The sequence below is a fragment of the Drosophila teissieri genome, chromosome 3L (assembly GCF_016746235.2).
Source record: "Drosophila teissieri strain GT53w chromosome 3L, Prin_Dtei_1.1, whole genome shotgun sequence".
Taxonomy (NCBI): Eukaryota; Metazoa; Arthropoda; class Insecta; order Diptera; family Drosophilidae; genus Drosophila; species Drosophila teissieri.
In genome coordinates this window covers 11,652,027-11,675,952 of record NC_053031.1, presented here as the reverse complement: position 1 = coordinate 11,675,952, position 23,926 = coordinate 11,652,027, and the positions used below count along the sequence as shown (strand labels likewise).

General features: G+C 42.1%; 2 protein-coding genes across 2 annotated transcripts; one reads left to right on the top strand and one right to left on the bottom strand.

The window, feature by feature from the left end:
* Positions 1-1,668: 1,668 nt before the first annotated feature.
* Positions 1,669-2,286, bottom strand: LOC122617543. The gene has a single exon (XM_043793442.1). It carries the CDS (start codon positions 2,188-2,190, stop codon positions 1,825-1,827), a length of 366 nt encoding a protein of 121 aa, XP_043649377.1. The 5' UTR covers positions 2,191-2,286; the 3' UTR covers positions 1,669-1,824.
* Positions 2,287-9,170: 6,884 nt separating this feature from the next.
* Positions 9,171-23,678, top strand: LOC122615706 (semaphorin-5A). The gene is made up of 12 exons (XM_043790762.1): positions 9,171-9,670; positions 10,135-10,301; positions 11,083-11,182; positions 19,242-19,449; positions 19,547-19,720; positions 20,095-20,226; positions 20,291-20,493; positions 20,568-21,374; positions 21,433-22,343; positions 22,407-22,562; positions 22,627-22,829; positions 22,890-23,678. The coding sequence occupies exons 1-12, from the start codon at positions 9,666-9,668 to the stop codon at positions 23,112-23,114; spliced, it is 3,291 nt and encodes a 1,096-aa protein (XP_043646697.1). The 5' UTR covers positions 9,171-9,665; the 3' UTR covers positions 23,115-23,678.
* Positions 23,679-23,926: the final 248 nt, after the last annotated feature.

Below are 23,926 nucleotides of genomic sequence, written 5' to 3'. Positions count from 1 at the left end.
AGGGGTGAGAGGGAGAGGAAAATGTTCAAAAGATTACAAAAGGCCCCAAACAAAACAATCAATGTAGGGGCTTTTAAGATGAAACTGGGATGCCCAATGGTGAAACAGAGATGAGCAATAGACGAATAGCAGGGAATAAACTTATCAAAGACATAAAAAAACTTTTTTTTGCCTACTGAAGATACATTTTTCAGATCTTAAACCACTACAAAACTTTTCTTACTTTCCAATTGAAAAAAAAAAGTCATTTAGTATATTTCATTAAAAAAAGAATGAAAAAAACTTTTTATGTACGTCTGTTAAACAGTTTACAAGCTGCCTCAAAGAAGTCAATGTTTAATTTATTCTGCCGTCGGCAATTGAATTGAAATTAATTGCGTAAAATCGTGTTAGCCCTTAACTTGCATTATTTTAATTACACCACTTTAATTATACTAACCACTTTGGTAACGAGCTGCAGCAGTAAATTTCCACATGGGCACGCTTTTTTAACGCACGTGCCAACGCAACAACAACAACAGCAAGCAACCTCATCTGCAGAACAACAAAAATAACAGCAACGAAGCACCGTGCAAAGCGAACTGCAACCAAACAACCAACAAAGCAACAACTCCAACACAAAAGAAAGTCGAACAAAGCACACACACTCACACACACACACGCGCGCACACACACAACAATGGCTCCAAAGGGGCTTTCAGATGAACGGGATTTATGGGGGGTTTTCCAGCAAAGCCGACGCACTTTTCGCTTTTGAAACGAGCCAAGCGGAACCAGTTTCGGAAATATAAAAAAGAAATAGAGTTTTTCAACAGATGAAATGCCCATGATTTTTCCAATTCACGCCTATCGCGTTACATGTTTATTTCAAATCCATAAAGTTGGGGGAAAAGCCACCTCGACCTTTCTCAGGTTGGAGTTTTCCTGAACAAAATGTTAAATTGTTTTTACCATTTCCTTAAAAATTTTGACGGTTTTAACTGCAGTGAAGCACTTAAATTGGTACTTTTCAGCAAATTTAATGATTTTTGTAAAGAAACATATATTTATTATTATTTTTAGCGTTTTTAATCTTTGTAATATGTTATTGCTTGAGTTAGGATCATAAGAAACCTCAATTTTAAAGGGCATGCCTCGTTAAGCAGCAACAACATCATCTGTGGAGATGTGGAGAGAAGAGAAGGGGGCTGATTGGGGATGGGTGGAGAGTGGAAAAGAGCGGTGGAGACTGGTGGAGAGTGGCGGAGAGTGGGGCTGCGAAGAGTTCGTGGAAGCGGGAAAGGTGTTGAAAGCGCAGACAAATATTACACATTTAATTATGACAAGGTGACTGGGCTACGCCTCTGCTCCAACTCCGATCCCTGCTGCCCACCTGGCCCCCCATTTTCCACTTCATAGGGAAATTCAACTGTGAAAATTCGGTTGAAATTTATTCGGTTGCTTGGCTCGCTGACTTCTGCCTCTGCCTTTTGACACTAATGCCTTTAATGAGGCAAGTTGTCGCTCAAGTTGAAAACTGCCATTTGGCTACCCATTGTCTTTGGGCCCCAGACGTCGGCACTATCCATCCATCTTGATCAGTGACTGGCTGGAACTCCTGTACCCGAGTTCCCTGGGAATCATTACGAGATCTAATCGCCGAACATGAGGTTCGAGGAGTGGAAATTGTAAAGTTCGGTTCATATTTATTTACAAATTAAATGGTAGGTATCAACTGCATGATTTAGTCGTCCCTCTAACCGATTTCAAGGATAATAGGATCACTAATGCTGTTAAGGTCGGCATTGCCAAATTACAGCACTTCCTAGACTTCATTTAGGCCATCTAAGTGAGATAATCCGGCCGGTTGGCGTTCTCGCAGATCGTCTCGTAGTCCTGGCTGAGATCTCGCTGTATGGCCAGGATCTTCCGGTGGGTCTCGATGAAGTCCTCCATGGAGCTCGATAGATTGGCAGCCAGACTTTCCCTCAACTGTTGCACGGTGCTCTGCTGGTAGATGTTGCCACACGCAATGGTGCAAGGAAGTGCATTGGCCCGACCCTCTAGCAGCTTTATCATGTCCTGCGCCTTCTTGATGCGCTCCTTGAGCAACTCCTTCTGGATGACAAATTCACGCTGTCGAGCTCGCTGCTCCTCCACGTAGTTGATGACCTCATCCGGAATGTCGGGGTTGTCCATGTCTATGATCATTTTGCTTTAAGGGAATATGAATTTTGTCTAAAAAACTAGTGAATTTTGTAGAGTGTTTCTGGAGTGACACCAAAGGGAAAACTAAAACTGATTTGGAGCTCTCGATTTGATTTGTAAGTTTAAAATCAAGGCTATATAGAGCAATGCTTAGTTGAGGGATAAAATATTCCTTAGAAAAACAGCTATCATAACTTAGTAACTTACGATTAAGATGGTCCAATCTATTTGCCTAAAACCCAGACATGTCATTTGGTTGGACACCTTCGAATGTAACCTAATGGATTCATATTTTTCTCCTCAACTTCATAGGCCGTTTCACACCTCCGAGTTAGCCACTATTATGATTTCATCTGGTCGAAACAAAGAAGACCCATGAGATCTTCTGCCACTGCCGGGAGTACAATGGCAATGCTAATCACATTAATAAATTATCCGCACCTCCGGTTGGAAACTCGCATCTATTGATTATTTGACTTGATCGTGGAGTGTTGTTCGTGTAGATGAGATATTCTATGGGTGGAATTGTTATTGCCTGATTCACGGCTGGACATTTGCAGTGGCTAAACAATAATTTTTCACGCCCCCCCTCCTTTGATTTATTCAAATTATTTTTAATGGCCTTTTGTTGTTGACTCTGTCACTGTGCTAAATGGCAGTACAAATTCCCCGAGTTTATTGGAATTTTTACTACTCGGCGACTATTGTGAATTAGTTGGAATTGGCTGACATCAGAGGAGGGGTGGGGACTTGTATAAATGGTTTTTTAATGCATTTATGAATTTGTTTTGGTTGCCAAATCTTTTGAGAAAATTCCCTACATTTTTGCCAAGCACTACAGTGAATGCAATCAGGTAAATGAAGCGTTTTGCTATGCTTATGCCTAAATTGGAAGTTATGTTCCCATTTATTTCTAATTTTTTGAAGAAATATACGTGATTATGATGATAAAGATCATATCTACCATGTATGAGCTGAAAGTCGGCGAGTTTCAAGTGTTCCTTGAACTTTCCCAGTTCATTTCAATGGAATTACGCTTGAACTTGCTTTATGAAACAAGTTCCCCTGCCCACCGATTTCACATAACCAAATACACAAAAGACCACACGCGTTTTGGGTGCCATTTATGATCATTTAATCCTTTTGGGCAGCCCAACAATAGCCAACACCACACCAAAAAAAGAAAAACAACTGAAACACCAAGCGGAAACCAAAAAAAAAAGAAGAAAATAATAATAAAAAAGGGTGTGCATTCGTGTGGCAGGGGACATTCAGGTTGATTTATATGATCGCAGGGCGATTCATATTTCTATGGCTTTCACTGTCGCACATAAATATGATTTTTGGAGTGCGACACCCACAGCAGTGAAAATTGAACCGAAATGAAGACATTCAAATGTGTGGCAAGGTGTGCCAAACTGAAATTTATGTAAATTTCTGCTGTCCGTTTTTTGATTTGTTTATAAACTTCTGAGGCTTCTGGATTAGTCAAACACCTCATAGCCACACCTCCCAAGAAACTCTTTCAATTTTTTGCTCGACCTGGCAGTAAGTAGTGTAAAATCTCCGATTTGTTGAGGGCTTTTAACACGCGAAAGTTGTTTCTATTTACCTTTACACAAATTTGTATGGCTCTTCAGAAAATTTCTCTAATTTCGTTGTGCTTGTAAGTAGAAAAACAAAACCCCGAAAAACTACAACGTGTGTGGCCTTTGCTTTTCTTTTCTTTTCTTTACAATCTTACAGAACTTACCTTCACTCTTTCGAGTCGTATTTCGTTTTACAACTAAACCATAAATGGGCTGTACAAGCGACCCATGTAAAAGTTGAGCTACTGTTCAACCGGTTGGCCTGGCAAAAAGCTAAAATCTGGCACAAATCTATTAGCCGGGCAGCCAAATGAAGTGTCCCCAGAAAGTGGAATGGGAGCTAGTCCACTCGAAATGTAACACTCTCGATAGAATGTGGCTGAAACTGGATTTAACTTACTTTCTACGTTACTACTTACTTTATAGCGCATGGAACTAACTTCCTTGATTAGTGAACTTGTTCAACCCGATTAAAGGAAGTTCGTAATTAGGTTTTAACTCGAAGCGGAAATAGGAGCAATTACACAATTAGATTATTTACGAGAGGCAATGTTCATTTTTGCTTAAGTGTTTGCTATTTTAATGAATTACTTGTAAATTTACCTTTTTCTAGTGTCAATATCCGGGTGCTAAGAAAACGATACACCCACATGGAATACACACAAATCATAAAGAAAATACATTATTGAAGTTCTATAAAGTAACCCACTCTATATGGGCAGCCATTACTGGAGAACCAAAGGCAAATGTTTTCATAGACGATTGCCTCATGCGGCACTTGAGATCGTTTAATTCGCACTTACATAGAGAATACGAATTTCAAGCTAATTTCCATTGTAACTCTGACAGTTGGGGCGAAAAGCTGAAGTGAAGTGAGTCCAGACCATTAAGACGACGCGACACTTGCAGTTTCATACACTTAAACATAAGTACAATAAACACATATTGCATAGGCCTTAATTTGACAACTGAGAGGCATGAAATGACACCAGACAGCTCGACCAGGCCACACTCATTAATCTGTCTAAATAAAGAACGTTCCGTGCGGAATCATGAAAACATTTTGTGTTCATTTCGAAGTCGGGGCAAAAGTTGTAAATTGATTTGCCACCAAATATGGCAGACAGCTCGCTCTAAATTTCTTGTTATTTATAAATTCGCCAAAGCAACAGCCACGCACATAAAACAAAAAAACATAAAACGCATTAAAATCATTCATGTATCATTTGTGTAATAAATCTAGGCGAAATATTTCCATTATTGGGATGGGGGCCGAGCTCCAAAGTGTTTGAAATGTTTTTCTTTTTGGTTCGCAGCATGATCGGAATATATAATTTCCAAACTGCGATCATTAGGAGCCACAGCAGGTGGAATTCGGAATTCGTCGAATTGAATGTTTTCATAAATTACCAATGCTAAAGCGCAACATTTGCATAGATGCCCCCCATACTTCCAACATCAGCTCGCTACCAGCCAGTAGGAATTGTGTTAAAACTTATTAATTTTCTTTGGCACACAAAGATTATAATAAATTTGTTTTATTGCCATAAATCGAGCTCTAAATGAAATCGCGGCTAAAGCTGTTTAATATGGAAATTGTTGGGTTGTGCAGCGCAAAGGGGGTATTCTTCTTAATGTTAAACAATTTGGGCTGTATTTTAACTAAATAAATGTCAGAAATGCCATTTATTATGTATTATTTAGATAAATAATAGTTGCCTGAATTCCCCTAACGAAAGTGTGTTCAACATTATTTATTCGCTTAATTTACAAGTTAAGCGACCAGAAAAAAGTCACAAATTAATGACTGAGCTTTTAAGATGGTTATTTCGATCACTCGACTGTGGCTCATTACCATATTGGCTTTATTTATTTATTTTCGACACATTATTTGTATCGATTTGAAATATTTACACAATTCCCAAATGAAAAATGTAATTCCAATTGAAATCAAACAGTTTCCAAAGATGCCGCTGTCTGTTGAACTCGCGTTGGAATATTCGGATGACCCCAGCTTATCGCCTCGTGCGATGTCATAAATTTGGTGAAAAATATAGTTTGACTTGAGCTTGAACCTTATGCGAGTATTTGTAATCGTTTTCGACTATAGATAAGCTGATTTAATTTTCAATTCGAATTCGTGAGGGTCGCGCAATTGCGTAGTTTTTGTTGTGCCAGAATTTATGTTCTGGCCTCTAATTTTTTTATGGCCTTTTCTTGGATCTTGAGCTCTAAGCACCAAAAACAGATTTCTACTTTATTTTATGGTTTTTCTGATCGTCGTGGAAAGTCGCTTAGCATACTCGTATTCGATTTTTCATCTTTCACTGCCCCGCCCCATGACAATTTTTAATCACCCTCAAATTAACCGTGCAACACCAACGCATTTTAATTGTTTGCCAACAAGCTACAATTTATGACTCGCCTTGTGTCCCCAATAAAAATCGTATTGAATCGATTCGAATCGAATCCGAGTGGAATGGAAATCGAAATCGAAATGCACTCGCACTGTGATTGTGATTGGGATTCGAGTCCCCCTTCATTGGCTTCAATTCTATTTTAAGGTCTTTTCAATTTGCATGCCCCATCGATGATCATCAGCCAACTTGATTGGTCCAGGCCGACATTCGCATTTGGACTATATTTCACAGCTCTCGGATTCAGTTTTTATTTTATTTATTTTTGTTATGAATTTATGGGCCGGGAGTTGCATTTTATTGCTGGAAAGTGGATTTCCTGTGGAGCATTTTATTTATTTTCGCTTTCCCGACTGGCAACAAAGATTTTCATTTAGTATATTTGGATCTTGAAACGGATCAGATTACGCGAAATATTTAATAAATGGTTTGTATGTGCGCGAACAATGACATTTTCTATTTCGTGATTCTGTCAATATAAAATTCTCTTAACAATTGAATAATTCATAAATATGTGGGGACCACAATCAAGCCCCAAAAATGAAAAGGGAAAATTTGGGAGCAAACAATATAGAACTGCCTATATACACAGTAAAAATTTATCGATTGAACTTATACATAATAAAGTTATTAAAGAGAAAATGTATTATATTGATTTCCATGTTCATGCTGTTGAAAATGTTTAACACACTAAAATATATTTAATAATACATAAAACCAGCAGCTTACCTCTTTTTTCAGTGTTCTTATATATCAGCTCACCCCTTATCTGCTGTCAAAGCCATAATAATTCACTTTTGGTTCAAACAAATGACAAATGCAAATATTGACAAACGACCCAACTGAACCAACCAACCGACTGTCAATCTCCCCCATACGAAAACCATCCCTATCTCTGCACAAAACGCAGCTAAATGAAACCCTTTGTGGGCTAATAACAATATTGACAGGTGAAAACCATAAACTCTGCCGGAACAGGAAGTCGACCGATTTAGGGATATGCCCTCGATAAGGACACTTCCCTCGTTTCCGAATGTCAGCCCAAGTGAATCACGGTAGCCAAGATGGCCAAAATACTTCAGAATTAACAAAAGAAGATACATAGATACACATAGACCTACCTGACGGAACCAGCCGATGCCACATTAGCATTACAATTGTCGGTCGGAAAGTTAAGCCGTAAATTATCGGGGTTCTCGGGGAAGTGACTATGCTACCAACAATATTAGCATATTTGGCCACTGTGTCTTTTCGGCCAAGACAAGAAACCCGGGCCGACAATGGGTTAGGTAGCCGTAAATTGTCATGGGCCGGCAATGTTTTGGGCCTATGCTAATGTCGATCGTTGTCTGCCCACACTTAACTCCCGGATCGGATCGGATCGTATTGAAACGGATTGGATGGATGGATGTTTGTGTATCCGCATCCCTCGGGTTCGTGCTGTGGCATAAACAAAATCGCAGGATCGTGTTGCAGTTGCATTCAAGCTGAGGTTACTGCACCTTCGGGTCGACGGTCCATTTGATGGTTTCGTATTTGTATTTGTTCCCCCGGGGACCAGCTGTGTTTTCACACTTACTCTCGCGTCAAGGCAATGACAATGATCTGAATGGCCCAGCTTGGGATGCCGAATGCAGTTAATGTTGTCCGTAATAAAAGAAAAACCTTGGCAGGAACACTAAAAAATATAACAAAGCCCCACCGAGTGAGTGCGCGAAACTAATCCCGAGAAAAGTCGCCATATCTCTTGTTGTTCCTTAAACAAGAACTTTATGGTGTTGAACTTCAGATAAGTGATTCAGGTTCTGTAAACTGATGTATGAATATATCTATAGATATAACTTTTTAAATGCAGCTTGCAATGGCGAGTATTAGTAGGATTTGAACATATCTATTAAATCATTTGTTTTGGCGTCAGTTCCATGATTCTTTGCTGCTGAGCCAAAAACTCGACATAAAAGATAGGATCAGTTGATCCCTCCTCCAGAGGAATATATCACGTGTCCTGGAACCGCGACGTCGCCAATACTAATGCCAATTTGTCAGGCTACCAAATCGAGGCACAGCAAGTGCCCGTCCCATCCTCCAGTGGCATCTACCGCTTCCCGGTGCCGCAGATCTCGATCCCGGAGTTTCTTATTCTGATTCTGAAGAGTCGTTCTCGTTGTCGTTGTCCTTGTCGCATGATATATGAGCGCCCTGCCCAGTTGCTGCTGCTGCCACGGTCGTTGTGGCTGCCGTAGCCGCGCCTCTCGACTCCCAAGCACACACTGAGAGAAACTCGTTCTGCATTAGGTGCATGAGGTGGCTAGAAAAATGACATGACAAAAATGATATGCTACACTATTTGCAACCAAAAGAATGGCTCATCTTGAATTATTTAGTTTAAAAATAATTTAGTAACAAGAATATTAGAAGTAGAAGAATACTAACAGAAAACCACATATACATATACGAATCCCCCATACCCTGTACTAAACAATCCTTTGGATAATTCTGAAAATATATTTTACTTTTAAAAGGCATAAGGCTTTAATGATTGTAATGAATACAAAATAGTACATAATATGTACATATATTTTTACGTTGTTGACAAAAGTTTTAAACTTATGCTACAATAGATAGTACTTCAACATTATTTACTTAAGTATTTACTTACAAATATTTTTATAATTATTTACAGTAATTATCTATTTTTATATAATTTTGTATATTTTTTCCATTTTAATATTCTATGCCACAATTTTTCCGAGTGCACTCTTCAAGCCGGTTATGCGTCGGCGTTTCAGCCTGTTCTCTTCGCTTTGCCTCAGCGTTTTTCTTTCCTCTGCGTTCGTGCTTCGTCGTGCTTCGTGCTTCGTTTTTACGTTTTTGTTTTCGTTTCATTCGCCTCTCTGTCTCGCTCTCTTCGCGCAATATCGGCTGACTCCGTCTCTGAATCCGAACCCGAATCCGAATCCATGGTTCAGTTTCTTGCGACTCTTTGCGCGGTGAACTTCGCCGATCGGTCGGGCATGCGCGTCCCTATAACTCGTATCTGAATAATCACAAGACAAGAGTAGGATATCGTGAGGCAGAAGAAAAAACCCGTCTCGCTATATTCGTCGACCGTGTTGTTGTTGCTGTGTCTATCTGTGTCTTTTGTCAATGTTTTTAACCCAACTCCATTTCCACTCAAGCCAATGGGCAGCCAATGCGCCTTTCTTCTGAAAATTTCCCGAAAATAATACGAAAATCGTATGGCAAATTGAAAATATTGTGAGTGTTGTGTGCAAAGTGAACCTATCGGTGGATCGCAGATACGATCTGATCATCTGAAGTATCAGAAACACGCGCTTTACTCCATTCTCCCCTGCTTATCAGGCACATGCCTATATTATACAATTCACCAACAGTCTTTTACAATCTGTTTGCCGCAAAAGTTGAATGGAATAAATTGTAGTCTCTTATTTTGCACGAAACGTGACACTAAATGAAGTAAGTTTGAACTATCTGTAATCTGTAATCGACATTTTTTGCTGTTTACAATTCTTGTAATATTTTTTGAGGAAGTGTAAAATAAAGCCACAGAAAGTTATTACTGATCTGGAGAGTAATAATCATTAGCTTGATGAGGTTTATTTAACCCAAGGTTTTGTTGATTAGTAACATCATTTTATTAGAATTTAGCCAAAAGAAGTGAAAAAATAATTTTAACTTATTTTAAAAACAATATATTCTATAATGAATTTTTATAAAAATTTGTTGAACTTAAGAAGTTAGATTTCCTAATTTAAAAGTGGATAAATAATACAGTGCAAAATAATTAAGCTAAGATCAAAAAGTTGAGGAAAGATCTTTTAAAAGTAGATAATCAGCTAAAAATGTATTGTAGATTTATACAAATGTATGTAGGTTTATATCTAGAACACAATTTACCACTTCTTTTTCCTTCTTTGCAGCATGTTAATACTGAAACTTCCCAAAATGCCCAGCCAACTGTGGCTTCTACTGACTCTATCGCTCTTAACCCTAGAAGGCCCACAGCCCTCGATGGGCAGTGGTGGTTACAAGACGGAATCGAATTTGGAGTTGCTGGAAAACGATTCGCGATACATCTCATATCAAGGTGGGTTTCCCGAAGTGGGGTATTATCAAAAAACAACTCGAAACTGTGTCAATTGCACGGCAATCAATCAAGCTGGCCACTTGAAGTGGGGGCTACTGTAAATTGGGTTGATATGGATGTCTGTCAAAGTTCTAAGTGCTTCCGAGAGTCTGCACTCGATTGCGTAATGTGCATTTCAATCAACAGGTGCCATTCCGATTCCGATTCCGAATCCGAATACACCCATCATCTGGCCAACTGTTTGTATTTGCCGGGCATGTCAACAATGATCTCGATTTAACCGAGTTCCCCAACAAAACCGCTTTTATGACACCCCAATACATCCGTGTATCTGGTGCTTTTAATCAGAAAAAGCTTCGTGTTTTGCATTTTGTTTAAATATTTGCTCTTTTTTATGTGATTTTTGCACTGGAATGTATCTTGAAGTCCGTCCTAAAATGCGAACTCAGCTCTGCGCTTTGTTGACAATGATTTCAGTTTTTGTATAGCGTATTTTCACCTCAAGATAAATATTAAATTTCGCGGAAACTTTTTGTTTATCCATGAAAAGTAAGAGACTTCGAAATTGCAAAATATATGCTTTACCGATAAATCAGTTAAAAAAACGCGAAGAAAATGGGTAATATTTAATGGGTATTGTAATGCTTCAACTGCCAACATTTTATAGTAAGTTTGCCATAAGATTGCATATTGTTGTAGCTTATTGCAAATGCTTAGTATGTGTTTATAGAATTTGAAGGTTGTGTAAATTCGTTCTTACAGCAATGTTTCTTCTTTACAGATTTAATGTCGACGGCCAAACGATTTTACGATCCCGAAACGACTTGGTATTCGGAAATGCTGTTCGACGTGGCCAGGAACCAAGTGATCGTCGGCGCCAGGTAAACCCCAGGAGCCTATTGTTATTATAGTTATTATAGATTTTGTTTCCGGCCAATTGAGTCACGGTTAAGCCGTGTACCTAGTCATTATGACTGCTTTTATTTTTCCGGTTGCGTCAAAATCTTAAAGATACTGCTGTGTAGGACTCACTTTTTAATTAGTCGCACCGATAAGTGGGTCATTATTTTGGACATTGATAGCGATAACAAATGGAAAGGGAAAACTCCCCCGAAAATAAATCTCCACTAAGCGTTTGTTAACTTTGGGTTATCAGCAGAAAGACATTACGTAAAACTCAACGATCCGAAGAAAATAAACAAATGCAATGCGTACGTAAAAACGTATACTGATAATGTTCTTCATCTGCCTTTTAGCGTATTACGCAAGCTAATAAAAAAAATTAAACAAAAAACATATACAGCAGTGTATAAAAATGAAAGTGCACGCATTGGTATACCAAAGAGTTTTTACATATCAACGAAGCTCCACGAAAAAAACCCTCGATGAGAACTTATCTCAAGTACCTGCTGTGCGCAAGGGAATAAATAAAGATAATTGAGTGTAAAAAACGAATAAAAAAAATTAAGAAAAGAGGGAAAGGAAAAATAAAAAAACCGAAAAGGTAACCAAATAATATTGCAGGGCCGAGAGCGAAGTGGTGTACTCCATTTATTTGTTGAGCAATTTAATGTACGCGCTACGAGATACAAAAGTATCTGGCTCTTTAGCCGCGTTACTTGGTTCTTGTAGTTTGCTTTTCATTTACGCGTCTTGAAGTTTGTTTGTTTCTGCTTCGCATAGATATGGATGCGACACCTCTCCACCTTCCCAACTCCAACTCCAGCGGAAAAACCCGATAAGGTACACACATGGACGCATATGTCTATATGTCCATAGTGTCGTCATGTTGATAAACCCACCTTAACCCATTGCTGCCCGAAGAAGGGAAGTCGTTTATCAAGCTCCCTTGTCGTCAATCATTTGTCATACCTTTCAGTTTCAGTTTCAGTTGCCTTTTTCTATTCTTTATTGCCTACGATTTTCACTTCGACCATATTTTCGTTACTCTTGTATTTACCAACCTCTGAATTATGGCATAATGATAAGAGTGCGGCCTGATATTATAAAAAATACAGAAAATAAAACCGTTTGTAGCGAAGGGCAGTTGCTCCATATAGGGGGAATTATTGGGCTGCCTGTAAGTAGGCGGCCAGATAGGCAAGTGGGCTTTATTAACCACATAAAACGTAATTTATTTTTATAATGTGTGGGCTTAGTTGCTAGAGCCAACTGGCCAAAGGGACTAGACGGGTTTTTAGATTGCAGCAGCCTCTGGGATTTCTTTTACCTTTTTGCCTCGAGACTGTGCCCAATACTTTGAGCTGGCCGATGAAAGATAAACTTATAGTATGTGAAAGTTAGTGGGGCTTGATTACAAATATGCGTTTAAAGCACTATCTTGATTGACACAAGTATTACTTAGTGACTGGTATCAATCAGTACTGTTGGCTTACGTTTTAGCAAAAGAACATCAAGAAGTCCAGCTAATATTATGTTTATTCAATTTAGTCTAGTAATAATTGCTGAATATACAAATTAATACCATTTTTCAGTATACACTATAGGCATATTACAATCTGAAATCCATTTTACAATATACAACATAGTCATATTACAATCTGAAATCAAACTCAACTTTAGATTGCGCGTCGCGATTTATTTTGGTACGAGATAAGTACAACAAGGTGGTTTTGGTGCTTTACCAATTTCAGTGCTAATCTCTAGTAAACCACCTGAGGTTAGCCATCATACGTGCTTAAGCGGTTTTGATAAGGCTTCCTTCGAATAAAATAGGAGTATGGAGCTCACTTTGAAGACCCGCAAGTCGAAAGCCACCGAATGACCCTCGAAGTTGCCGCAACGTAAACCATCTCTAATCGCAGACCGCATTTTAATTGTGGCAATCCACCCGAACACATCTAAACTACAATGGTTTTTATGATTTCTGTGGTTTAGATGGGCAATTGCCAAAGAACTGGTAGTGGTACTATGTATGCACGTACTCTATAGTATCTGTATCTGTATCTGTAGCTGTAGCTGTAGCTGTAGCTGTAGCTGTATCTGTGCGGTGTATTTGCTGTGCAGATGTGCTGGTGAGTGCATGCTCCTTGTATCTGGACTGCAGCACACTTGACACGACTGCAAGATCGGATTACTGCCAGTCGCCTGTTGACGGGGACGGACTGTGCTCTGGAAAATGGGAATGGGGGATTGGAATCGAGAGTGGAATGGGCATGGAATCGGGACTGGAATGGGCATGGATATGGGACTTGGATATGGGACTTGGATATGGGACTCCTCGAGTCTTTTGCCCGTGTCCCATGACGAGTGACGAGGCAACTTCGTTGGTTGGTGGTAACCGTCGCGTAATTTTCTGTCATGAACAGGAAAAATGGAGCGGGATGTAGGCACACTGAGAAAAATGCAACTACAAATTTTAAAGCCACTAATTATATTCATATTTATCTTTAATTAAAATTGGAAGGTACAAGAGATAACCCAGATATTTTCTTATGCAGTTTTCAATCTGTTAAAACACACTTGCTTCTCAGTGTATCTCAGTGGTTCGCAGTGTCCCATGCAACTGGCCGAAATTTGATATAGACTGCATTAAAATAATATTGCGTTGTGTTTTCGCTTTCGTTCGCTTGCCTTTGAGCAGAAACCTTTTTTTCTTGTGAGCTAACTACATATTTTTATATGTAGGTATTATTTTTCGGAGGGGTCGCCTAAGCGGTGTATTTTGTGTTGTGGCCTGTCGCAAATGGAGCATGCAAATGACCTGCTGGGAAGCATTTGAAATGTTTATACATATGGCCAAACCAAATGTTGTATAAACAAGGAAATTGTTTTCGTGTGTTGTGCATTATCCATAATATTGTTTTTCCACTCGAATATCGTGGAGTGGACAATGCCTTGTCAGCGATTCTATTTCAATAGCTGTGCAGTGTTTGACTGTACCATATTAAATATTAAATATGTTTTACTCCTAGTTTACTTCAAGTCTAACAGCAAAGTTGTAGTTTATATATAATAAATCAGCCTGATCGTTGGTTAGGAACCACCCAAACTGCGCCAATTACTTGCAACTCAATCTCCGAACTACAAGATACAAAAATGCACCTGTGACAGTCGCGTCAACTCGACGGCTACTGGAGCACACGGATGCCGAAATTGAAATCAAAATTAATCAAACCGTGTTGCACCAGCCCCCTCGAAGGCAGGGGCGTATGTAGAGGGGTGTGGAGAGGGGGGGGGGGGGGGGGGGGGGCAGGGCGTTCTGCGAACTGTTGGCAAACATTTTGCATATTGCTATTAAAAACCTCTTGAGCGGCTCCAGACTGACACAAAGCTATTCGAACGCGGATTGAGATCGAGAGCCAGGAATGCGGTAGCGTAGGCAGAGCTCATAAAAGTGGCACAGTCATACCTGCCTAAGAAGAAACATGCTGTATTTCTATAAGTAGAATACAGATTACAAGACATTCTTCAACACCTTGTAGTTTCTATCTTCTTAAACCTATGAATATATCATATATATTTTTATAGAACTTATGTGTAATAGCTATTTTATTATTTACTAACTAAAGTTGTAAAACTACGCTTTAAGAAGCTTGCCTGTAAGCGCTGCAGTTTTAGCCGAGATTAGTGGCGGCCAGTGCAATGGCATTTTTAATTACAAGTAACCCATTTAAGCCCGGCCAGCGAGATATGCCGCCAGTGGAGCGGCGGACAGGACGCCCACGCACCTGGCGCACCGGCGGCCACTTGGGCAGCATAGTGCAACATGTGGCATAGTGCTGTGGTGTAGTTAGTCTTTGGCCAAATGACTGGCAATAGGCGACGGGCGGCGACACCGCATTTTTAATAGCCCCAGTCTCGCTCGCAGTCGCCGTCGCAGTCTCAGATCCAGCTGAATATGTATCCGTATCTGGTGTTTGGTGTTTGGTGTTGGGGAGCCCCCAACTCCACTTGCTCCACTGCGCTTACAAAGAGGCCTTTTTGTTATCTTGTCGCGCTTGTCGCTCAAATAAAAGTCGGCGGCGTCGCAAGGTGTGCGAAATATGCGAATTGCCAATTGCGAATGCTCAGGGGTGCACACACTCGACCATATCGATACGGAAAGAGACTTCCAGAGATACTCGCATTGTAGATCATTATGTTGGTGTGATGCAAATGGGTCAGGGCGAGCTTAAAAGCGTTACAGTTTACCCAATTTTATAGGTTTTCTTGAAGTTTTATTTTATTTCTTTTTTGCCTGAGTATTACACAATTTTAAGCTCTGATTGTATTGATTTTCATATTGTATTTTCGCAATCTAGTAAACTTGAACTACTTATCTCACTGGAAGAAGGCACATTATATTTTTGCAATCTAGTAAACTTGAACTACTTAACTCACTGGAAGAAGGCACTCTTGTAAAATTATTATACCTAAAACTTATTAGGTAATCTTATAGACATTGTTTTGATGTTCATGTGTATAATCACTAGAGTTCTTGATCTCTAGAAGTTAACATCTCTTAAAAAATGGAAAAAATGTTAAGAATTTCTAAGAGAAGCTGGCAAGCTTTGAGCAGGTACAGCAGATACCAGATATGACGATCGGGTGGGCAAACATCCGACCGTTGCCATGTGCGAATTTGGCATATTTGCACGCACGCGCCCCATTGAGATAGCGAATGACAAAGAATAATGACAAATACAAATTAAACAACTTGGCAAACAAACCAAAACAGCACACAAGATTGCGACTAGAACCGACAGTTGAAATAGTAATAAAAAAAAAATAGAAAACAAAAAACAGAAAGAAAAGCGGTACATGTGTATCGCCCCTTTTTTCACACCTAAGCGCAATTTTCGCTGCCGCCAGGTGAAACGAATGATAAAATCAGGTGAGGCGGCTGATGATGAGTGCGAAGATGGGGTGTGGGGTGAGGGGGGTATAGGGTACATTTTCGAAAGCCAATGCTAATTGACAAGGCCGTTGCTTATCGCGAACTGCGCGGTGTGTGGTTGGTCCTACTCTGAAATGAAAAAAACAGCGCATTGAACTTGTCAGACACGCAAAAAAAATTGGATAGTTTCTAGAGCCATTGAAGAACGAAGAATGCTGCAACTTTGTATCTTTGAAGTTGTTGAACATTTATATTTGCGGCATATTTTACAGTGCATGCAGGAATCGTGCTGAAATTAACTGAACGTTTGGGAATTTGCCACGCTTGTTTATAATTAGTTGCGGTTAGAGGTTAGAGTATAACTATAATAGTGATTTTCTTTGAATATGTAATCAATGTTGTCATTATTCCTAAGTGCAAAGGCATTAAAAGTACGTCCTTATTTTGCTTGATAATGTATTACTTATCGTTGTGATGTCTTACGTATTATTTGGATTCAAAAGATAAGGCAACTTAGTTTCCAGAACCTGGTGGCAGCATAAAATGCCTTTTGTACAAATTGCGCATTTATGATTAATTGATTATTCTGTGGACTGATAGCAGGTGCAGCTGTACTCAACTTACCAAGCACTTCACACTGTGACGAGCACAATCAGCGGTAATTAATTTTCGCAGCCGGTAAGTCTAGGCGAGATTTACACACGACATGCCAGTGCCAGCAAAATGCTTTTTGCTTTGGTTTTTTATTTATTTTTTTTTAGCATTTTTTCATTGGCATTCCCCGGCTTTTGTCGTGTCATTTTCACATGGATATTCGAATGAATTAGTGTCGCGGAGTGTTGGTTATACGATTTCCGGTAACGCCTCGCCGAAAGGCTTTCAAATGCTCCTCCAAACACTTGAGATCCACCCATCGAGTGATAAAGGGGCTTTTAAGGGGCTGAGAGCTATAAGTTAGAGAGCTATAAGGCCGAGTTATAATCTTGGGTTCCAAATGCACTTTGCGAGTTATATGGGACTATAAACTTACGCCTATTTGCTAGTCTTTCTATATTGACACGTTTTCAGCTAACGTAACCTTATAAACAAACCACTCTATCAACGGCCAGTTCCTTGAAAAGTTGTTAATACTTTAAGGCCAATAAGTACAAAACAAGTAGAAGACAAGGTTCAAATAATATAAGTCGGGGATAAACTGGAAAAGCATTGTTCTTCTTTCCATTATACCTTTTAAATTTAGTTAGCAGTAGAGGTATAATGTACGAGTATCTTGACAGATCAATTAATTATCACTTAATCAAAGGCAGTAATTCCAGCGCGTGGCAACCACGGAAGCCATATAATATTTGCATCTGCCAACACCAAAAATACACCTTTTCACTTAGCCAATCCCCAAGATATTGACAGCTGCTTTCTAGGGTCCACACTTCGAATGTTTGGGAAGGGCGAAGATGTTTGCCGATGGCTGAGCTGCGTTTTTCGCTAAAGTTGGCGTGTTTATTACCTCATCACGTACCGCTTAAGACGCACAAGCATCGCGTGGAGCTCGAGTTACACCTGAGCGAATAATATACATATAGATATAAAAATGTTCAGATACATATTTACCTGAGTTACAACGGCACGGGGGCCGATGTGCCACGCGCCTTGCGGCAGCTGCAATCCGAATGATTGATATTGGGCGATCTGGCTGACGATTCAGTATCTGCACTGGGAGAAATGTATATGTAATGCATATAAAATGTGTTTTATTTTTAAAATACCCAGAAACTCCAGCTGCAATTTCTAGACTTGCTTATTTTACAAGAATTTATGTAAGTTTATCTAAGTCTATCTAGTTTCTTGGTTATTTAATTCGATTTGTGTATGCTATATAGCTGTATAAGATACACAACTTTACTGGTATGCTTAAAGCGATGATCATAGAAGACCTCTTTTTTCCGAGTGTACTTGCTCGGCGCAGCTCCGCATTCAATTTATATCCTAAGGCCGCTAAACAGCCGCAAGTGACCATTAGATGGCCGGACTGTGGGCAGTGATCTCTTTTCCAGCCCGGCTCTTTGGCGACGTCTGGTCGGTTGGTCGGTCGGCGGCATTCCTTCTCAAGCCCAAGCACGGCGGCATTCTCCGATCTGCGATCTCTGTTCTCGCAGTTGTGCATTCCAAAACCCAATCCCAATCACAATCGCCATCCAAAGCCACCTCTTAGCTGGAAAAATGCCGCTGTCCAACTCGAGATGTAACCATTTAGCAATTGCTTCTCGCGCACTCCAAATGGTTGCACTTGATCTATTGATCTTCGTGTTCGTTTCGCCAAAAGCGCGTAGCACAGTGGTTGTGTTGGAATAATTAGTAAAACAAGCTAAGCACAGTGGTAATTTTAAAAAGTTACTTAAATGATATAGGATAGAGAACATGAAGAGTAAATAAATGTTCTGAAATATTAAGCAAATGTAGAATTTTGTGCATATATCATTGCAAGTAAAGTATTTTACGTTTGAAAACCCATATATTTTTCATCTTATGTAGTAGCTGTCCAACTTGATTACATTTTATGATTTCTTATCGACACATATTGGTTTTCTCAGTTTGAATGTTATGTTCAGTTCTCAGCCTTCGAGATCGCCCACAATTGTGTGAGTTACCAGGCTTTTCCATTGCATTTTTAGAATGATAAAGTCCACTGCGAGTGGGGACCACTGTGCCGGGGCCAAGTTTTGTTACCTGTTTGCCTTGCAGTTCAATGCACTGGCGGCCAACCAGTTCAAAATTATGACAGCTGTTGGTCAGGGGAAAACTGCACAGGGGGGTGGTAACTGAAGCTGGAGCCGGAGACCGCCTTATTTGTAAACAATTGTGGGCCGCCTCTCTAACTGTTATTGCTGGCCAAGCGGTCGCTTTTCAACGGTCTTACACTGCAAGCAAATTGGGAAAGAAATCTGAGTCCTGTATGCAATAATATTTAGCAGAAAGTTAAGTTTTACTTGGGCTATAAGGTTTATATTAAAGCTAAGAGAATTGATCCAATAAGCACCTTAGTATCCAGAGTTTTTTGTACACTTTGACTAATTACCTGTAACATTTGATTCGATTCCTTGCAGGGACACCCTGTACCGCATGTCTTTCGACCTGGAGCCGCTGGAGCGGGCCAGCTGGGGGGCCACGCCGTCGGAGATCGCCATGTGCCAGTTAAAAGGCCAGTCGGAGCGATGGTGTCGCAACTATGTGCGCGTGCTCCACAGCTACGGTGAGAACCAGCTGTACGCGTGTGGGACGAACGCCTTCCAGCCGAGCTGTTCGTGGCGCCAGGTGAGTGGTCGTCCAAGTCGACCAAGTCGTGTGTCCAACGCTTTGGAGTCGCCAGTCTGACGCGCCATTTACCCCAACCCTTTTGTGCTTCTTGCAGATGGAGAACCTCACCGTCATTGGCGTGGACAGCGGCGTGGTCAAGTGTCCGTTCCATCCGCAGGCGAACAGCACCAGTCTGCTGCAGGCCGATGGCCAACTCTTTGTGGGCAGCGCCACCGATTTCTCCGGCAGCGATGTGGCCATCCTGCGCACAGGCGTGGAGTCCAATAAGGTGGGTACCCCAAATTGTCCCACACTGCGGATGAGTGATATTGTAATGTGATAATTGTAATTCATTCAGTTAAGTAGCGACTTATTTCGGTTAAAACAAATACTATTATCATTTAATGTGCAACCAAATAGTTTATTTAAAACCGGATCAATTTTGCAAGCCCACACGGCGTATGAGTTATGTGTATTCCTTAAACACCGAAACAAACGTAGCTAGACAAAATAATTGTTAACTATACAGTCTGATCCTCGATGCATATATATCTTGTTTTAAGCAACTTGGCTAACAATAAAGTAAAATTGAGTAAGCTTGAGTACATACATAAAGCCACACCCCTGCCCACACTGCTAATGGTTCTATTATCGAATTTCCAGCGTTTCCTCCGCACCAAGCAATACAACAACAACTGGCTGAGTGGAGCCCAGTTCGTGGGAAGCTTCGAGGCTGGCAACTTTGTCTACTTTCTGCTGCGCGAATCGGCCGCCGAGCACATGAGTTGTGGCAAGGTGAGTGATTACTTTGAATTCAAGCAAATGCTATTTCGGAGCTAAGAGATTTGTGCACTTTCAGGTGATTTACTCCAGAATAGCCAGGGTGTGCAAAAATGATGTGGGCGGCAGTGGTCAGTTGCTGCGGGACAATTGGACATCGTTCCTGAAGGCGCGGCTCAATTGCTCGCTGCCTGGGGAATATCCTTACTACTTCGATGAGATCCAAGGCATGACGTACGCCGAGTCCGAGTCCATTCTCTATGCCACCTTCCGAACTTCGGGGTATGTACTGGCATGTTATTCCCATATACATTCCTATATCCTTTAACTAACATTATCTTCTTTTTACCCTATAGATCCAGCATATTTGGCTCAGCGGTTTGCGCCTACAACCTGAGCTCCATTAACGCGGCATTCGATGGACCCTTCAAGCACCAGGAGCACGCGGATGCGGCCTGGAAGACGGTCAACACGAATCAGCGGAGTCAGTTCCAGTGCGGCACGAGTAGTATTGGCCACTGGCTGGAGAGCTCCCGCTATCAACTGATGGACGAGGCAGTGCAGCCAGTCGGGGCCGAGCCATTGTATCACTCCAAACTGGAACAGTTCGGCCGCCTGGCCTTGGACATTGTCAACACAAAGACGGAACAGGTGCACGTGCTCTTCGTGGCCAGCAGTGGGAATCACATCAAGAAGTTGTCCGTAAAGTACGCTGGCGATGGAGTGCAGACATGTCTGGTGGAACTGTGGCAGGCGGACGATACGGGAAGCAGTAGCCTGCTGAATATGGCCTATCTGAAGGTCAGCGATTCACTGTATCTGGGCACCGACCTGGCCCTCACCCGGATACCCGCCCAGCACTGCAGTCGCCATGTGTCGCAGTCCAGTTGTCTCAATGCCATGGATCCCTACTGCGGCTGGAACGAACTGGTCGAGCGTTGCATGCCCCAGCCAGCGGACTCCTCTGTACTGCAGCACTGGCATCAGGCGCCCCAGATCACCTGTCCGGTGCTGAATGCCCCCATCGATGGCGGCTGGTCCACCTGGAGTCCCTGGGCCGTGTGCCAGCAGCACGAGCAGCCGGATAGCAATTGCCAGTGCCGGCAGCGCAGCTGCAACAATCCTCAGCCACAGCATGGAGGCGCCACCTGCGAGGGCATCAGGTATGCAGAACTTTTAGAGGGAGTAAGAGGACCTATATGTAATACTCCTTTATCTTAGCACCCAAGTGACGAACTGCACGCAGCACGGCGGATGGACGGAGTGGTCAGCATGGTCGCCCTGCTCCCAGACCTGCGGCATTGCCGTGAAGATCCGGCGACGCACCTGTGGCAATCCGCGGCCGGCGTTCGGCGGACGCACTTGTGTGGGCTCGGAGCAGTCGGAGATGTACTGCCGCCACTTGCCGCCGTGTCCGGTGGCCAAGCCGCAGTCCGTGGATGGCGGCTGGGGGCCGTGGGGCGAGTGGAGCGAGTGCAGCGCCCAGTGCGGCGGTGGTTTCCGGATGCGGCGACGCGAGTGCAACGATCCGGCGCCACTCAATGGCGGCATGGAGTGCCCGGGCTGTCGGCTGGACTACGAGGAGTGCAACATGCAGAGCTGTCAGGAGGTGCGCAAACTCAGTGCGTGGACACCCTGGCTAACGGTGGCCGGAAGCGGCAACTCAAGTGAATCGCACACGGAGCGGCGGTACAGGTACTACTGTCGTGCCACCAGTCCGGATGCCAGTTCCGTCCGCGTGGGCCAGGCCAAGGAGGAGTCGCGCAATTGCAATGCGGATGGCAGCTGCCAGCGGCTGGGTGATCACGATGCTGCCGACTCCGATGCGGCGGACTGGTCACCGTGCAGCGTAAGTTGCGGCGGTGGAGTCCAGCAACGCCATCGAGGTCGAGGCAGCCAGAGCCGAGTGTGCAACATACACGCCTGTCCGCCGGATGAACAGCTGGCTAACAATAGCCTGGACAACGAGGTGGAGCACGGCGAGTGGGGCTGCTGGTCGGAGTGGTCGGCCTGCTCGGTGACCTGCGGACTGGGACTGCGCCGGAGGACACGTCGTTGCCTGGCGGGTCACGACAGACTCTGCCAGGGTCGTGCTCTCGAGGAACAGAAGTGCGAAATGGTGCCTTGCGAAGGTGCGTCATCATTACTTCAATTTTGCTGGACAATACTGAGTTTCTAATTGGTTTCCCCCGTAGATTTCCTGGGTTGGAGCGCCTGGAGCGAGTGGTCCAGCTGCTCCAGCGATGGCATCCGACTGCGACATCGCCGCTGCCTGGTGGAGCAGCCCGGCTCGATGGAATGCCGTGGTGCGGAGTTCGAGAAGACCGCCTGTGTGCCCAACGAATGCGAGGGTAAGTTTGTCTTTTTTATTCCAATGAAATTATAGTTTCTTATTCATTCGTTGTACACCTGCAGAAACACAAACTGCCTCAACTGCCACGCTGCCCATCGTGATCTGCGTTTGCCTGCTGTTCACTGTGGCCTGTTGCCTGGCCACCTACAGATTCACCAAGAAACGATTCCTGATCAGTGCCGAGGAGGCACTGAACAAAACCACGACGACCACGGCCAGTTTCGACACCTATCCCAATCAGTATTCCAGTCTGCCCACCAAGGATGTAAGTATAATCATAAGCAATCTGTGTGAGATGGCAGCTAATGAACTTATTTGCTTGCAGTACTACGATCAGCGACCGAAACGGCAGTCCAGCTTCAGGATGCCGGCCAAGACGAGTAACTTGGGCAACGGTAATGGCAATGGCACCCTCAATCGAAACAACATGCACCAAAATAATACGCCCAAAGTGCTGGCCAAAACCTACATCGACTGCGAATCGGGAACGATGAAACGACAATCGGCGCTGAACAATTGCCGCAGCAATATCGACGACGAGAAGTTCTAGGGAATCCCCGCGATCCTCATCTTCGATATCCAAAAGTGCCATCTATTGACTATGGAAAATGTTACAACGAGAGACAAGTTTTATTTTTTTTTGCGCCAAAGCGATGCAGATGCAAAATGTTCCTTGACTGACTCACATTGAGTCGTTTGGTTAAGCTGATTGAGGTGGTTATCGACCTAAGTAGTTGTAGCATGTAATCTAAAGTAAAGTAGCACACTAAGTTGCCCCACAGCTATGTTCAAAAAGTATTTTAGTTGGTTCCCAAAATTTCAGAATTCGTAAATATTAATCTACGTTTACATTTAGTACTGTAGATACTGCCATTGAAAATTGTTGTATAAATCGTGTAAGCTTATGATATGGATCAACCAGCGAGACTGAGCGTTTATGATTGTCTAAACCAATTTGTTAGATTTCCCAAAATTAAGGCACGCTGCATTGCTTTAACTACATAAATTAATATGTATAATTATTTTCAGACCATATCATATTAACTTATCATATTTTATAGAATTCGAACTGACATAGTCGATCATGTTAAGAATAGTTCTTAGGATACGTATATAAATAAATACAGTTTTACTAACCGACACGGTTGTTGTTTTGCTACCCATAAACATTGTACTTTCTAATGGATGTAGATTTAAATAGAGTTACCCGGGGTAAGAAAAGCTTCGCGTTACATGCTTTTCAACAGAAGGAATATACCCTTTTACTTAACGAGTAGCAGGTATACAAATCCCTAACAGCACCTTATAACAAATGGTGACATAAAATATGAGGAACACATTATCAGGAGCTCGATACAACAG

What these genes read in the sequence shown, in the direction of transcription:
- LOC122615706 (XM_043790762.1), top strand. An exon ending in CAGGCGTGGAGTCCAATAAG is followed by an intron (nt 19,721 to 20,094) that starts GTGGGTACCCCA and finishes TCGAATTTCCAG; the next exon opens with CGTTTCCTCCGCACCAAGCA. An exon ending in GCCACCTGCGAGGGCATCAG is followed by an intron (nt 21,375 to 21,432) that starts GTATGCAGAACT and finishes CCTTTATCTTAG; the next exon opens with CACCCAAGTGACGAACTGCA.
- LOC122617543 (XM_043793442.1), bottom strand. Translation starts at nt 2,190, where the DNA reads ATGATCATAGACATGGACAACCCCGACATTCCGGATGAGGTCATCAAC.